The sequence below is a fragment of the Podarcis pityusensis genome (genome assembly GCF_964106645.2).
Source record: "Podarcis pityusensis genome assembly, chromosome: 14".
Taxonomy (NCBI): Eukaryota; Metazoa; Chordata; class Lepidosauria; order Squamata; family Lacertidae; genus Podarcis; species Podarcis pityusensis.
The window spans coordinates 4342855-4361073 of record NC_138039.1 but is presented as its reverse complement, the minus strand read 5'-3'; the positions used below and the strand labels follow the sequence as shown (position 1 = coordinate 4361073).

Sequence of the window (18219 nt, the reverse complement as noted above, 5' to 3'; positions counted from 1 at the left end):
GAGCCAGGAACAAAAGTCCTCCCTCAGTCCCTGGCCCCAGGGGAGCTTAAACGTTCAAAAACATTTAATGGCCTTGTTCCTATTCTGCATATTTTTACAGGGCTGCCAAGCCTGTTTGTGTTCCCTCCGTCTCCCATTTCTTTCCTTGGCAACTCTTATTACCCATAAGTTTCCTTGCCTTTCCAGCTCTCATGCCTTCCCCTTTCAAAGGTGTTGGCCAAAGCTTTGCCACCACTACAAAAGCCACAATCCTCTTTTCTTTACAGAAGAGCCCGCCAAATAAATTAGAAGCCGTATCTCATGACTTGGGGACTTTGCAGATCCTGGTGGAGCCCCCTGGATGGAGACAAGCTTCTGACTACTTCCTTGGAGAGAGAACCACCAGTACCTTGTCTGTGGTCTTTCCAGGTGGAAAACACAGCCAGCTCCCTGCAATGCCTCTGGCTCTCTAGCCTCATAGACGCCAAAGGCTCTTTAAGCAGCCAGCTAGCTCTTCCAGGAAGGCACAGCCTACCACACTTCAGGCCTTGTTGGCACACATACATAAAGCTTCAGTTGGCTCCCGCTCCCTACAGAGGCAATGTCTCTTGTAAATACCTTCATAAGACCCCTCCAAACAATCCATGGTCTTGTATGATCCCTGCTCAACTGTTATCTCTGTGCCAAGTATCCTATGCTCTGTTCTGTGGATGCTTCAGAGTCAGAGTCTCCAATCTGAACTTAAGTTCTCTGCAGCAGGGACTCGTGTACTACCACTCCCCTTGCATGACCGAGAGGTGGACTTTGCTAGTCTTTACCTTCAGTTTCACATAGGCCCAGTTGAGTATTGCTTATAAATCAGAGATTGCTTAAACAAGCCAGCTTCATAACCCACGGTTTGAAGTTGGCTTGTTTGGAAGCTGACCAAAGATTGTTTGAATCTGTACCAAAGTCCTGCTCTTGGCTGCACAGAAGGAGCAGAGGGGGCAGGAGAGCATGCAAGTCTCTCGTTCCTTTCTACTCCGAGTGCTAAACCATGGTTTAACATTTCATGCAAACTGGAACAGTTTTGTTTCTTTTGTTTGCATGGTTCCCAAGTTTGGATGTAACAGGAAACAGTGGTTTATTCTAAACAAAATACAGAGATTTTTTATGTTCCCTCAGGTGTTAAGAGGAAGACAGGGGAATGTGTGAGCCCAAGGTTCACCATGGCATAGTCTCATAATGGTAAGCCATGACTTCCCATTATGTATGAATTAAGCTCCTATGTGGTCTTGAGCAAGCCATTACCCCCTCAGCCCCATAATTACAATTTTGGGTAACATCACTGACCTGTCTTACATAACTGCTGTGATTAGGCACACTGATGATGGGTAGTTGCCCCTCTACAGATCCATTGAGCTCCACCAGATCACTCTTTGTCAAGGCCTCAATTATTTGATTGCATTTAGGCACACAGATCACTCTCTGTTGCTTGTGCTCTCACCATCGCCACCTGTTTAAGTTCTTTTTGTTGCCCCTCTCCCAAACCTACCTTTTTCTGGCAAAGTGGCTGCTTTTTCCAGAGTCACAAAGTCCTGTTTATTTTTAATTATTACATTCATCCTTGCCATAGAATGCCCAGAGAGATTGTGAGATGTGTTTTTTAAAGCAAATAAAGCATAAGAATTCACAAAGAATCCATGGTGCGCTGTACTGTGCTTCAGGGAATGGTAAAGCTGTACTGAAAAAGGACATCTGAAGAGTAACATCTACCCTTTTAATATAGGTAGAGTTTAACTTTTTCTTCCTTGTTTTGCTTCTCACACAGTCATGAATCATAGAGAGGAACAAAAATCTGTAGATTCTTTGCTCTTGATGGAAGGATAAGTGCACTAGGTAGCCTTTGATTACTGCCAACCATTATATATTCTCTTTATACAAAATCACCTCTGGCTCTGTGGACAGTAGATGGAAGCAATACCCCCACCACTTTGACTTAATGGTGACACTATTTATGAAGGCACTAACCTCTTCAAAGACAAGGCACCTTTTGCAAGACACTGCCCTCCCCAAGTCCACACTTTTAAAGAAAAAAAATGCCAGGTCCTGTTCTTCCGTTGGGTAACTCAAATGAAATACTTACATAATAATACTTACATCTGAAATACTTACATCTGTAATAATAACAAATGTAATACTCACCAGACAGAAATATCTGTGGTTTTAAGTGGCTTTAAAGCAGAACCTTACATTAGATGCTTAAGAACATAACAACATAAGAAAAGCCTGCTGGAAAGGCCAATGGCCCATCCTGCTGTTCTCGCAGTGACCAATCAGAAGCTTGTGGGGAACCAGGAGACAGGACCCGAGCACAAGAGCATTCTCCCTTCCTGTGGCTTCAAGCAACTGGTGCTCGGAAGCATTACAGTGGTACCTTGGTTTACAACCATAATCCATTCTGGAGGTCTGGATGTAAACTAAAACAGGTTGTAACCCAAGTCACGCTTTTGCCAAGAGCCCCCCCCCCCAAAAGGGACACGCACTTCTGGGTTTGACGTGGTTGTAATCCAAAACGGTTGTAATCCAAAGCGGTTGCAAACCAAGGTACCACTGTACTGCCTCTGAGCATGGACGCAGAGCATAGCCATCATGGCTAGTAACCTTGGTAGCCTTATCCTCCATGCTTATGTATCCATGTGCATATTGAGGAATCTACAGAATGAGCACATAATGACTTTGACCTTGGAGAGTAAGCTTTGGATGATATTTTACCCCTTTCCAGCAATATCGCTACTAATAATAATCATCTCCATTCCCTGTATGAGTCAGAGTCCGTAACAAAAGACTTCATTATAAAATTAAAACATGAAAGCAAAACAATGATATAACTGCTTGTAATTATAGAAAAAGCCGTATCATAGAAAATTCTACAGCAGGCACCCCCAAACTCGGGCCTCCAGATGTTTTGAGACTACAACTCCTATCATCCCTAGCTAACAGGACCAGTGGTCAGGGAATATGGGAACTGTAGTCCCAAAACATTTGGAGGGCCAAGTTTGGGGGTGCCTGTTCTACAGTGATGGGTTTTTTGTTTTAAAAGATACAACAAGCAGAATGAAATCCTATATAGAAGGGCTGGAGGATCATGGCTGCATTAGCATCTTGTAGGCACATTCCAGGAGCTGAATGCCAGTGGTAGAAAGGTGTTTGGAGCTCCGAGGTGACCTCCCCTGGGCGCAAGACTGGGCGATATGTAGGGAGGTCCTGGGCTGCCTAGAAGACAAGGCCCCCCTGTTGTCCTCGCTGATGTGGTCCAAAGGAAAGCAGAGCAATATACATTTGGCACCAGCTTAGTTGCAGGAGTTGCTGGAACGAGGCATACAAGACACCATCCAACTCCACTCCAAATTTGTGTAGGGTTTACTCCTTAGCCTTTTCTTCTCCCAAAAATATTCTGCAAGGCAGTGGGTATAGATAGTTCCTCAGAGTTTACTCCCAAAGCCTTTCTCATGAATGAGTATAGCCGCAAGGCTGTGCAGGTTGGGATTCAGAGGTTTCCTTCTCCTACGTGGACTACCCTTCCAGGCTGATGAGCCTCATTTGCCCCTCACTTCCCTCTACAGCTCATGCAGAAACTGCCTTCTTGACTACTGGATCCACTATTGGTCTCATTTGCTCAATCCTCCGGGGCCTGTCTTTGCATGCAGTGGAGGTCCCTAACTCAGCAAGGGATTGAGATCCATCATTTACTCTCACTCTCACCCTCACCTGGCCAGCTGAAACCATTCCTAAGGCAAAAAGAAAGAAACAGTAAGCTGCAAAACTCCAGGATTTCTGTACATACATGAACAGTATCTCCATCTTTTATCCTAACAAGCAAAACATACTATTACAGTTCAAGAAGCACTCAAGGAGTGCATACAGCAGGCCTTGCAAAAGAGGCTGAGGTCTAGTGGAGGGGGGCATGGCCAAAGGAGAGTCCCAAGGGTCAAGCAGAAAGAGCCAGAGGGCCTCATTTGGTGATAAATAGAGGACACACAAAGGTCTCTTGTTCTCCCAAACATCCTGTCATTACCTATGTGGTACACAAGGGAAAATGGGGTTCCACTGAGTGCAACTGAGGGTCTTCTGCAAGAAAGCCACTTCCGGCCTGCCCAGGAGGTGGGGTTGCGGGCTTCACGCCCACTCCCATGTGAGCGGGGGCTGGTTTAAGCCCCCGCAAGAGCAGGGGAATCCCGGCCGCGTATTCCCCCCCAGCCAGCCAATCGGCTGGCTGGGGGGGCATGGCCTGCCCTATTTAGGGCCGGCGCGGAGGGGGCTCGCCCTCTTTTCGCTGGCTAGCCCCCACGTTTTTCCCACCCTCCCTCTCTTTAGGTAGGTTTTAGGTAGGTCTCTGACTTTGCTATGGACTTCGGTCTGTCGCCGCAAGGGGCATGGTAGGAATTTTTCCCAATTGGCAATTTACAGCCATTTGGTTTTTCGCCTACCTCGTAGCAACTCATCACAACTCCTCGGCATTGGCGGTCAGGCATTGGTAAGAAGGGGTTAAGAGGATGTGGGGGGGGAGGAACGCCATCACCTCCCCCCAGTGAACGAAGGGTGGTCTGATAAAGGACTCCGGGGGGTGGGCGTGGCCCTGTCCGAAGCCTATGGAGGTGTGGGCCAAAGGCACGCCCCCGAGTGGTGACCCGGGGGAGCTCCTAGTTGACGTGCCTCAGCAGGAGACTCCCCCTCTATGGTGTTAACCCTTCCCGTGTCTCCAGCAAATGGGCTGGAGCCGGATAGTCGATAGGACCAATGCCTAAGCCAATGCCTCTCATTCCTGAATTCAATAAAGTTGTGGCCTAATTCACCCATTTAACCTTAAATTATGGTGTCTTGTGTCTTTATTTATCCTGGTGGGGGGCGGGAACTCGCCACGCAACAACTCTAGCGTGAGTGGCTCATGCACCATATGTGAACATTTCTCCTCTTGCACTGATTGCAGAGAAAGTATGAGAAACCAGTCATGAACATTCTTAATGCCACCCAAAGCCCTTTCTAGCACACTCATTTAATGGCACTTGCGCACAGCCTCATGAGCAGAGCGGGCGGGCAGGCTGGACAGTGACTAATTTTACTGTCTCTAGCTTGTCACTTCAACAAGATTAGATTATTTTAATGTTAATTCATTACCCAATTTAATTCCAATTAATAATCTCTATTACAAGGGTTTACCATGGCAGCGATCACGAGTAAATTTTCTGCTTAAGTTCTGTTCAGACTAAACGTCTAAATTCATGACAAAGCTGTCAGTTCACTTTGCAATTGATAGTTTTAAAGAAAAAGATTTGAGGCTTTCAGACAATGCTCAAATCACACTATAGCTACAGAATGGGCTGGTTGCTCTGTTCATTATTATGTGTTCTAAAAACACAATATCACATTTGTACAAGACTCATTTAGGTTTAAGAAGCCCATGTAAATAAAAGTATGTACTACCTCTTAAACTATTTGTCGCCTATCATAAAACATTGATATGTGACTTACGCAATTAAAAAGCAAACATCAAGTTTAACAATAAAACAATACTCCCCTCCAAAAAACCCCACAGGCACACAGAAACAGAAACAGGCATGATTATCATAATCTCTCAAAAGCCTAAGAGAAGAGGTATGTCTTAATCTGGGGCTGAAAGGATGTTACCATTGGCATTAGGGAGGCTCTTGCTGGGGAGTAAAGGAGCTGCCATTCAGCACTCCAGATTATCAACAGCAGTTGGACCTAGCTGATAATGAAGTTTCAAGAACACATATTCAGCTAGAGGGAAGGAAAAACGCCTAGAGGTATGTGTGTGCGTTTAAGAATCAAGTGGTATATACATTTTGTTAAATTAAATTAAATAAAAATGAAGGAAACATCGGTATCAGAGTTCAGCATTTGCTGCCACCAGGTTCACATTCTGGGGATGCCTATGGAATAACCCAGTCAGAACACACAGGAAAGCTCACAGAGTCATGGGTATCAGTCAAAAAGGCACAGTTAGCTTTGAATTCATAAACAAGCAAATAGTCCAGTTAACATCGGATGCCCAACAAAAAATGGAAAGTCTATGGGGAAAAGTTATCAAGAACTGGGCACAGTTTGACATTTCCAAGAAGCAGCAGTGGCAATGGGAATACTGGAATTCTCTAACTTGTATGATGATGGTATCAAATTTGGCCAGCCAGCAGCTGAATTCTTTGCAAATCAAGGAAAGATGTGCAAGCTCATCTCTGCTTTTTCCTGTGTCCTTAGCCATTGCCCAGTGCATATTATGAGTGGGCCTCATTCTCTTGAATGAGGGAAGCTAACCTTGCCAACAAAGGTCTGTATAGTTAAAGCTATGGTTTTCCCAGAAGTGATGTATGGAAGTGAGAGCTGGACCATAAAGAAGGCTGATCGCCGAAGAATTGATGCTTTTGAATTATGGTCTGGAAGAGACTCTTGAAAGTCCCATGGACTGCAAGAAGATCAAACCTATCCATTCTTAAGGAAATCAGCCCTGAGTGCTCACTGGAAGGACAGATCCTAAAGCTGAGGCTCCAGTACTTTGGCCACCTCATGAGAAGAGAAGACTCCATGGAAAAAACCCTGATGTTGGGAAAGATGGAGGGCACAAGGAGAAGGGGACGACAGAGGACGAGATGGTTGGACAGTGTTCTCGAAGCTACTAACATGAGTTTGACCAAACTGCAGGAGGCAGTGGAAGACAGGAGTGCCTGGCATGCTCTGGTCCATGGGGTCACGAAGAGTCGGACACGACTAAACAACAACAAAAAAACCTTGCTCTCACAATGCTGTGACTTCCCAAGACAATGTGAGGCTTTGTCTAAGCCCCTCATGGCTGTTGGGCAAGTGCAGAGGTTTAGTTCAGGCAAACCTGCTCTTGGGTCTTTGTGTGGGAAAGACAAATCTGCAACATCCGAAGTACCTGGGAATGGGGGTGGAGGGGGAAAGAATATCAGATTACTCTTGAATGAAGCATCTTAAGGAGTTGAGTCAATCACCCCTAACCACCACAGAAACATATTCGCTCACTCCCACACATCGACACTACACTGACACAGCCGAGAGACATGAGTAATATATACTTCCAAAGGGTTTGCCTTGCTTTCACTCCTTGTCATTTCCTGACAGGAATTAATTGTCAAGATTGATCTGCAGTGCAACAGACCTATTCACTAGTGACTATGATTAAACAGGAATTCTATAAGGGGTTGTACTAAGGCAGCCAAAAATAAAATAATCGGAATTATTTAAGTTGGCATGAGAAATAGTTTAAAAGCATGCGAGGTACAGAGTGAAATACAGGAAATTGAGACTAAGAGTAAAGAACACACACACCCCTTCTCGCATTTCAAACTGTTATCTGTCTGGAACCAATAACGTCAGCTACTTCTTCGCTTCAGAGTCCAGACACACTTGATGGGCGCAGTGAATTATGATTTATTAGATATTTCTGTAAAGCAATGGATAGATAATGATCCCTTTTTTAAAATTAATATTCATAGTTATGATTAATGTATGTATTATGAACAGGTGCCCTGGAAAGAAAATCTTCTAATTGTTTGTAATTAGAATATATATAATTATTCAATAAAGTTTCTTTTGAAAATGGAAAAAAAACCTGTCACAAACTGCTTATCTGAACTTTTGTTTAAAGGACAAGAGAATTGCGAAGAGCTATTCATCACATAACAACCTGACTTTGGCCAATGCTGTTTCACAGGCCAGATTTAATAATTGAGTCCAAATCTCTGGAGCATTGCAGCCCATTCTGAATAATGGAGCCACTGCAGCTCTGCCCCATTAATAAGCTCAGGACCATCTTGTTTGCCATTTTCACACCACAAAAGGGGGAAAGGGGGAGGACCATGTTCATAAGGCACACCGTTCAAAATGCTTCTTCTCAATAACCATGTCACCCATTTTAATAGAGACTATTACAAAGCAAATGAGAGAAAAGCACCAATGAACTCCATGGCAAGTTGCCAAGATCACGATACAGCCTCCACTGGCTGTGCTCAAAGAGATTTAGAGTCCAGCGTAACCTTGATTTTTAATGGAGTCGCATTTAATGAGCTTTAGCACCCATCATAAAAATTTCCTTATTACCTCGCCCACAAGTTAGAACCACCATCAGCGGGCACATGGTGCTTTCTTGTCTGCTCAGAAGGTTTAATAGCAGCCAACACATTATCATCAAAGCCATCAGCAGCAGCATCCTTAATGTTTGTCTGATTATTTTTCGTTCCTGTAATTATAATCCACTGAACCTTAAATTTAAACAGCTATGGATCACAACCAGCTTCCTGGCTGGCTATGGAATACCCATACTTCTAGCCCTGAGAAGATGGGGCAGCTCAGCTCATAATGCCTAGGAAGGGTAAGCCACCTCCTTTTAACCCACCCAAATACGTTGAAGGTATCCCTAAATTCCAAGGCTCACATCACACACACACACACCTGTATCAAACCAAATGCTTCACCTAGCCCAATTTCCCACAATGGCTGGCTAGATGTCTCTCAGAAGTCCATAAGCAGGGCATAACGGCAATGACCTACCCAGGCTGAACTGCAGAAAGCAAAAATAATAACAAGAATTGGGGGGAACCTTTGACATGAGCTATTCAGACAACCACCTGTGCTCCCTCCAAACATTTGGGAATCTAGTGGAATTTGTCTGTCCAACGCATAACAGGCCTGGAGCCATCTCTTGTTTGAGACATGCTACAAAAAGTCGATCGCATGGCACAAACTTTTAGAGAGGTCAGGACAAGCCAGATACATGGCTGAAGGAAAATTGGAGGAACTGACAACAATGAATGATGAATCAGAAGGCTCAGACATTCAGAGGGAATGGAATCGTAAGAGCAGATTACACCCCCGGGGGTCACTGGGACAGTCACAGGCGAGAGCTCACTGCAGTGTTCTTTCTATGACTGATACGAGGCAGTAACCAGTTCCTCAAGCACTAGGTGGAGGGGCTCTGCCCAGCTCAAGCCCTGCATATGTGCATTTCCAGGACTTGGAGTACATTTGCATCTGACTCATAATGTGCTTAACTGCTGCTTAATTAAAAGTGAACTTGCATTGCCCTTGACTGTCCCATGACCATAAGCTGCATTAGTGTGGGGTCCACTCTTGCCACACTCTTTACATCACAGAGAAATCCACACTTGCATATGCCCATTACAGTGGGAGCTTCACAATGACAGAAGCTCATGCTGCAGATCTGTGGATATGTAGAAGGCCCCATTTCAACAATGAAAGACTCCAGTAAGAAGAAAAAATGTGGATGCTGGATCAGACCAAAGGCAAATTAGTCCAGCATTCTGTTCTCCCAGAGGCCAATAAGATGCACAGATGGGGAGCCCACAAGTAGGACTTCAGCACAATGGCACTCCCCCAAACTGTGTTCCCCCAGAAACTGGTATTTGGAGGTATACTGTCTCTGACACTGGAGGTAGTACATAGCCGTTATGACTAGAAACCATAATGTTATTATCCAAGCAGGTAGAAGACAGGATTGCTTGGGTCAGCTTTTTTGCCAAGTGTTCTAGATAATGATGGAGGAAGCCTTTAACAGTTCAGGAATACAATACCTCAAGGACCGCCTCTCTCCATATAAACCAACCCACACCCTGCGATCATCATCTGAGGCCCTTCTATGGGTGCATCCCCCATGAGAGGTCTGGAGGGTGGCAACCCAGGAACGAGCCTTTTCTGTGGTGGCTCCCTGTTTGCGGAATGCTTTCCCAGAGATGCTCACCTGGCGCCTTTATTACATAGCTTTAGATGCCAGGCAAAAAGGTTCCTCTTCAACCAGATGTTTGGCTGATTAACATTCTATAGCCTTTTAAATTTGTTTGTGGGAAAGGAGTTATCGCTTTGTTTTTGTTTTATTATGTATTTAGCGTTTTCATTTTGTACTTTTATGTTATGAACTGACCTGTGATCTTCGGATGAAGGGCGGTATACAAATTTAATATAAATACATACATACATACATACATACATACATACATACATACATACAAGCTGAGTCCACACATCCGCACAGAATTTCTACCTCATTATGTTACAAGTTTAACAAAGAAAAATTGTCCCTCAGCAATCTAAATTGTGCAATATAGGTTTCCACTGGTCCTAAGGTTGTGCAAAACAGGACAGTGCCTAAAATGATGCCCAGATATTGTCAATGCCACCACTAAAGGTCGCTTGAGGGCTAAATCAAATTCCACTCGTCACCAGCCCACAGTAAATCCAAAGCACAAACAAGCCCTTTGGGTCATGAACACATTAAGACATGCTAGATAAAACACACGGCCACACTTAGAAATGAATTAAAGAGAGGCATTCAGCAATAAATTACAATACAAGTGACCCAGCTGCTCAGTTTGCTAGGCAGGGACAGCCTTGGAGAGCAGCCCCACCCCCACCCCGCAAATGATTGAAAATGTTGACCTGGACCATTTGCTCTTTTTTGAGGAGGAGGAATCACTCTGAGGTTGGGGGAGGCCCTCCGTGAGTCACAGGAAAACAATAAATTTGCCTTTTAAGTAAAGCTAGATAAATTGGTCTATCATCTCTTCCTCCTAGCTACCACTCCACTACCTCCAACTGGCCAACTGAAGCAAATGCTGATGATGGGGACCTTTGGAACCAATTTCTCCCCCCACCCCAAAAAAGCTATTAAAAGAAAAGGTTTCTTGTCTGCTCTTAGGATTGTTCATATAATTAAGACTCAGAGACTTTCATCACAGGGTTGTTATCCTGATATGCCTTGTCTGCACTGAGCAGGGACTGGGGCACTCCAGCTGCAGCCAACTATCTTGGTTCATTCACAAATCACTTTGCTTATCTATCTAAGGAACTCCAAATTCCACCTGCCAGAGATTAACTAGCCTACAGCTGTTTACACAATCCCTCCCTCCTGGATGAGAAGCGGCCCGATATGTATCAAGGATCGTTGGGCCATTTTTCAACGACTAAAATGAACTCAGAGATTGCAGTTCTTGCAAAAACAAGGTCCTTGTTAGCACAGTACAGAAATATATGTTGTCTCTGTAAGCAACATCCATCCACCATGTTCCTTTTATTGCTGCTGCATGCCTGAACCCTCTTAGCACTGCATAAACCTGGCCCTACTTGTTAGTCAGAGACATCACACACACACACACACACACACACACACACACACACACACCTGCTCTGACAAGGCCTATCAGCAACACGTCAGTCTTCCCCTACACTGACCCCCCAACCCTGGCAGAAGAATTCTGCAAGGCTCAGAAGTCTGCTTACTACTTTGTGTTCTTTTGTTTGGTACTGACAAAGGTGTTATCCTATTTGGATTTTGTGCTCCACAATGGAGCACAATGAGAAGCTCAGTTCAGCTACAACTCTGTGTGCATCTTAAAATTGTATATATATTCTGGCTCGGCTCTGAGCAATGAATGGGGTGCCACTGCAGAGGAAGCAACGATTGAGCATCTGGATGAAGACAACATAGGTGCAAGCTTAATGAGTCCTCAGAACCTTTGCCACATCTAATGCAAGCCTATGTTCAGATTTGGCCTTGAAGGTTTTCTGCAGCAAGCATCTTCCACTGGGAATTGGGTTGGGTCAAAATTTACATTTCTTGGGAAATATCACCTCCTTTCCCCATAAGGGACTCCTCAGTTATATGGCCAGAGACTCCTGGTGAACTCACTCTACTGTGCAATAACCCCTGTGGTGAGCAGTGCAACTGTCTCCAGATTACAGATCTCCAAAGTCACACTTCTTATGAACACACATGTGTATAGGTCAATAGACAACAAGCAGACCTTTGTTTATCAGGCAGAGGTATCATTCAAGGAGGGTGGATTCGGGGAATCTCCCTTTCCACCCAGGAGCATTTATATAAGCTAAACACTCTAAACCGCTAGACTGACTGTGACTATAAACAATTAAATGGCTCTCAATGCACTCTGAAATGCTGCCCTTTGCTACACAGCAACACTACGATGAATGAGTAATTGACCAGGCAAGCACATACCTGCAATTTCTTGAGCTGACTGGAGACTTGCCGCCCCCTCTAGTTTTTCTGGGATAGAGTCTCCTGCTTCCAGTACTCTGACCAGCTCTCTCAAGCGTTGGCATTCCTCCCGCAGATGCGTTTGCTCCTCAAGACGCTGCTGCTTAGCCAGGCTTGCTGGGTTCAAGCTGAAGTGGAGCACTTTAGTTTTACTGGGATCGTGATAGCCCTACAAAACATGGAAAAAGGAGCTCATTAGGACCGACAGGGTCAGCTTACTAGAGAGGATCACCCACAACCACAGCACAGCAGTGCAGGCAGAGGGGAAGAATTGCACACAAGCATATCAAAATTAGGATTCAGCAAAGGCTGACCTATGTGTTGAAGTGAACCTTCCAATAAGCTTGTCACCTGGAACTTACTTCCATGGTCTGAATTCATGCAGTTAAAAAGCCTTCCTGGCCAAGCCTCTCCCACTCTGCTTTGCAGCCACGCCTCACTCACTGGCCCCCTTTGGGCACCGGGCACCCCCACTCCTGGTGGAGCCGGGCTGTAGCACTATGCAGGACGGCAGGTGGTGTCCCCCTTCCCTCCCCTTGCGACCATGTCGCAATTGTGCCCAGGTTGCTTGCTGGTGGCACCATGCATTCTGCAGGCTGCTTTCCCGGTGTGTGCTACTACAGCGTCCACTGCCATTAGGAAGCCGCCTTAATGAGTTTGCCAGTCCTGTCTCCCCCATTACGGCTTTGCTCACATACACAGTACTGCAACATCCGGCTGGCCCTTTCCTGCGCACCTTCTTTGCCGTGGTGCATTTCAGCTCTGAGCATGTCTACTCAGAAGTAAGCCCTGTTGAACATGAGTGCCACTTTCTCCCAGGCAAGCGTGCATGGGATTGCAACCTGGGCCTTGATTCTGCTATTTTAACATGTGAGATTAAAGGCTCTCCAGAAGCAGCAATCTGTCAGGGGTTCTTTAGTTGTGACTCCTGCCTTGCAAGGGGTGGACTAGATGGCCTTTGGGGTTGCCCTCCAGCTCTACAATTCTATGATTGTATATGAACAGTGACTGGCAAGGGCCATTTTTGCTTAACTTATCAGATGATAACAACAGTTGAATTTATTATAGGATAATCCCAAACTCTATGTCAGCCCAAGAGTGGCTATTCATTCTAACAAAGCATTATCTTTAGGGAAGTTTTTAATGTCTGATGCTGTACTGTTTTTAATATTCAGTTGGAAGCCGCCCAGAGTGGCTGGGGAAACCCAGCCAGATGGGCGGGGTATAAATAATAAATTATTATTATTATTACTGGATCTTTTGCATTTGTCTGTTGTATATGTTGTTGTTGTTGTTGTTTTAAGTCAAAGCTTCCAATCTGCAGCAGGGCACAGCACCAGACTAATTTAGTACTGTTGTTCTCTTTCATCACAAAACTCAAACATGGACGTTGTCACTGAATTGTGTCGGCATTTCCTGAGCAAGCTACTAAAAGGCATTTCATGTTGCACTTTTCCCAAGAGGTGAAACACACACACACACACACACACACACACACAGCAGTTTAGCTGATGAGCCAGGTCCTAGAATAGCTGATTAATTTCCCTTCAAAGTGAGACAACAGTGAAGTTAAATTTACGTCTCCAGAAAAAGCAGGCAAAGAGCTTTGTTTAAAAAGAAAAGCGAAAACAAGAGCAACGATTCTGTTAGTCTAGATATAAAGTCTCAAAGGCATGTCACGTGATCACATTTTGCACATATGCACTAAGAGTTTGATTCACACTTGTTCCCCAAGTGTGGTGTTCGGCACACACACACACTGGTCCCATGTGACCAGCTCTCTTTGCTTGTGGAAGAGTTGCCAACAGCAAGGAAAGGAAGTGAGCAGCAGGAGACTCGCGTGCAAGGAGGAAGACCCACACAGAGTGGTGGGATCATGCCTCCAGTGGTTCAAGGAAAGGAGGTGATCAGCTCAGCCCACCAGCTAGAGGCTTCACTAACTGTCCTGACTATTCAGCCTCCACAAACCAGCAGAACACCATTCCAAATGCCAGGCCTTGGAGGCTGGAATGAGACTATCTGCCTGCCACAAGTGGTGTCGTGGCTGGAGTGTTGAACTAGGAGCTGGCAGATCAGGGTTCAACCCCACTTGGCCATGAAGGTCACTGGGTGACCATGAGCTGGTCACTGCCTCTCAGCCTAATCTACCTCACAGGGTTGTTGTTGTGGGATTAAATGAAGAGCAAGAGCGCCATGTGCGCCACCTTGAGATCCTTGGAGGAAAAAGTGGGATAGAGACGCAATAAATACATAAAATAATAAACAAACTCTCCTGCTCAGTGGTGCTCATATAGGGTGTATTGTGCACAAGGGCCCACAGGTTATAAGGGGCCCAGCAAACCCACAAAACTCCCTTGATTTGGTCTTTGGAAAAGTTTAATGTTTATTGGTGTTAAAAATCAAAATATTAATATTCTAACAAAACTTTGCCATATCAATTAATATTACATATAAAGACACATGTATAATTTATATACATCCTGAAGTTATGTACTTCATATTTAATTAAACACCTTTTCATAATGTTTCATCTCAGATCAGAAGGTATGCATTAGATACTGGTGTATGAATTATATATACAGTATAATCGAACTAGACTGGGAGAGGAGGGATATATTTCACACAGGGACCCACAACCAAGTCTGGCCGCCCCTGGCCCTGACTCTATCCACCCAGTCGGTAAAACTCAAGAGACTGATGTCCAGTGGTTTTCTGCATCCAGGAGCTGGTCCCTTGGGGAGTGTAAAGGGGACAAATTTAATACATTTGCTGAAACTGTCTTGGAGCATTTGGTAATGGTGACTGAGTTTCTCATGGCCCCTGTGATTCTCAATAAAGCAGGAGATGCTCAGGTGGAACTGGCAATTTGACTCTCTAGCGGCACTCAAAACGAAAGCAAAATGAAGCTGGCAGCAAAGTCAGAGCAAAAAAGTAAGCCCTTCACTGGGCTAACAAAGAGCACAAAAGACTATGAGGAGCTGCAAAGTATCCATTTGATGAAAACGGAAAAGCTTGATTTGCTTGATTTATTGGAAGCGGGGAAGGGGAGGACCTGGGGAGGGGGCTGAACGGGCCTCTCCTTTCCTCTCAATCCACCCCTTGAGACTCTCCTGAGCCCATGCCCTTTCCCCAAGCCACACCCTCTCGTCACAGTCCATGCTCATTGACAGCCTTGCTCCACACCAGGGGTCAGCAACCTTTTTCAGCCGGGGGCCGGTCCACTGTCCCTCAGACCATGTGGTGTGCCGGACTATATTTTGAAACAAATATATGAACGAATTCCTATGCCCCACAAAGAACCCAGAGATGCATTTTAAATAAAAGGACACTTTCTACTCATGTAAAAACACGCAGAATCCTGGACAGTCCACGGGTCGGATTGTGAAGGTGATTGGGCCGCATCCGGCCTTAGGTTGCCTGCCCCTCCTCCACACCCTTGGAATGTTTGGGCTTGGCTGGAATGTGTCCGTGAACTGGGATAACGCCTCTTACTTGCCTGGAAAGAGGGCAGAGGTGAGTGTGTGGCAGTGCTGTATCTACGGGGGGGGGGGGGAGGCAGCTAGCCAGTTTTTTTGCCCCAGGTGATGCCTCCAGAGGGGTCCCCTTGAGGCTCCCAGCCTGTGTCTCTCTCTGTGTGTGTGCACATAAATGTGCATGCCCCCCCCTCAAAAAACTGGCTCTTTGACCCACATACTTTTGCTCCTCGTATGTGGAAATCTGACTTTTGAGAGGAACGTACCTACTGTCCCAAGTAGGAGTCATGCTCATTGCTGTACCCACTTTTGCCTCTGGGCCCGCCAGCCCACCCACCGGAAAGCTGCTAACGAGAAAATGCAGCCCCCAGGGCAAAAAAGTCCCTTGTCACTTTGTGATCCACTTTGAGCCTCTGAGAGAAAAGTCATGCAAACCTCGAAGTTTTTGTTTTAAAAGTAAGAAACCAAAAAGGGTGAAGTCTTACATCGCTAACTGGGCAGCTGTTTGTACACTTGGCTTGCTCAATAAACTGAAAACAAAGTAGCTAGTTTTACTTTGTTTTCTTTTTCCAAAGAGCAAAATGCATGGTCAGAGCAGCAGCCCGACACTTCCCTGGCCAGCAATAAACCCTTATGTAGAATCTGTACTATAGCTTATGATTTCACAGTTGATCCATTTCAAAAGCAAAGCTGGAAATATAAAAGACCATTTTTCACTCCTTCCTTTCTCAGAGGTGGCAGCAAACACCATAGAAGCTTATAGGTTAAATATCTCACAGCTGTTTTAGTGCCCTCTAGTGACACGTATCCAGCCGCTCAGACACCTCATTTAAACAACAGAGCACAGCTATGTAAAATGCCATTGGAGGCTGGGTCCCCGGAAGGTATTAAAAATCACCAGCACAATGCAAGACTTAAAACCTCGCTCAAGCAGTCAGTGCCCTGGAACTGTCATAAGGCAGAGAGGGGGAGCATACAAAGGAGGATTAGTAGAGATAGGCTGAAAGTGTCCTGTGCTTGTGTGAGACCATTTTGTCGGCATGTATGCCATGACAGCATTCAGGGGCAGCCAATAACAATGCATGTGCCTGCCTGCCCCCATCGCCTCACGGAAGTGGGGGACCAAGTCAGAAATGGCCATGACGTCTATTTGTTCTGCCGCTTCTGCAAACTTTGGAAACTGTGTTAGATTGCAAGGTGTCTGTCTCTAGGAATCTGAGAAGTACAAGAAGCCAAAATGTTTCACCCTCTCAAAGTCACTGATTTCAGGGACTACAGGTTATGCATTACATTTTATGGCAACAATCGTATCAGGTATATTGGGATTTACTTCTGCCCCTGACTCTACCTGGATCTAGCACAGTGAAAGCTTCCCTGTTCACACTGATAACATGTCGAAAATGAAAATGGAATAGAAAATGTGAATGTTACTGAACGTTAAGCTTTTCAAAAGCTTGTAGAGTTTTGGGAGATGGCTGTGGAACATCCGCATCCTCCCTTCAGACAAGCAGCCCAAGAATACAGTCGGCCCACACATTTGGGGTGCTAAGACCCAAGATCTTGTGATTCGATGCCACTACTGCAACATAACACACACTTGAACTAAATGCTCTGCCCCACAATGGCCCAACTTGAGGTACCAACTTGATCCTGCTGGTGAAATAAGGGAGGCACCAACAAACAGAAATTATGGGTGCCAGCCTTCGCCAACCAGATGCCTTACAGATGTTTTGGAGTCCCATCAGCTCCACCATACTGATGAAGACTGGTTTATACCTTTCCTGTCACTGCCTACTAGAGCAGGGGTGAGGGTACCTCTGAGCCAAGGACTACATGCAGCCCTCGAAGTCCCTCTGTTTGGTCACCAGGACCTTCTCCCAGTCACATCCCTCGCTGGTCTTGCTTCACACCCTCCTTGACTTTTTGCCTGATGGGAATGTACCCTTGAACTCTGACAATGCCTCTTCCTTCCGTGGGTGGAGGATAAAGAGGGGCATATAGAAATTAGACTGCTGTACAAAGGTTAAATTTACATGCATTGCTCCACTTGCTTTTGCCTCTGGAAATCACCTACCACTGCCACATGGCCCGTAGAAAAGAATATGACCCTCAGGAAGAAAAAGGTTCCCCATGACAGAGCCTAGTTAGTTTTCCAGTTTCCATCTCTCTTTCTCTCTCTCTTATCCCATTACATCCCCCTCTTTTTATAGCACAGACCTTGCAAGAACATGCACGTGCAGGCATCCCAGGTTAGGCGGTGGTGGAGCCCATCCTACTCTTACATGGTTCTCCACACTCAAGTCATTGTTTGGGATAGATTACACTCCATTTAAAGACAGGCGCCTGCTGGAAAACACATTGCGATTCCGAGCCAATACTTTAGGGCTGTAACAGAATCCATCTCATTTTAAATTTCCAGGAAAGATCACTAATGTATTTCTATCATCTGAAAGCTCAGAGCCTGAGGATGCCTTCCACTGTATACAACTGACTGTGGAGGAGCCAGAAACCCTTCGACAAAGGGCCTGCAGAAAAAAGGACAACAGAAGCTTGGAGTCCTTTTGCACTAGCTGCTGAACCAAGAGGAACAGAACAGATCCAGTACCTTCCTCAGTGCAACTGCTTTATGGTGACACAAACACAGAGAGAGACAGGATATGTCTTTTACAGCCTGAATTCTGC

The 18219-nt window shown here is 45.4% G+C and overlaps 1 protein-coding gene and 1 long non-coding RNA gene across 2 annotated transcripts in view; one reads left to right on the top strand and one right to left on the bottom strand.

Annotated features, from left to right (window-relative positions):
• LOC308463145 overlaps positions 1-18219 on the top strand; it is a 795191-nt gene that overhangs the window by 471521 nt on the left and 305451 nt on the right. The gene's annotated exons all lie outside the window — the stretch shown is intronic.
• Positions 1-18219, bottom strand: part of MAD1L1 (mitotic arrest deficient 1 like 1) — a 479230-nt gene that overhangs the window by 160299 nt on the left and 300712 nt on the right. The window contains exon 16 of the mRNA XM_080981045.1: positions 12026-12233. Coding sequence (XP_080837171.1) covers positions 12026-12233 — 208 coding nt within the window. The remainder of the gene's footprint in view (positions 1-12025; positions 12234-18219) is intronic.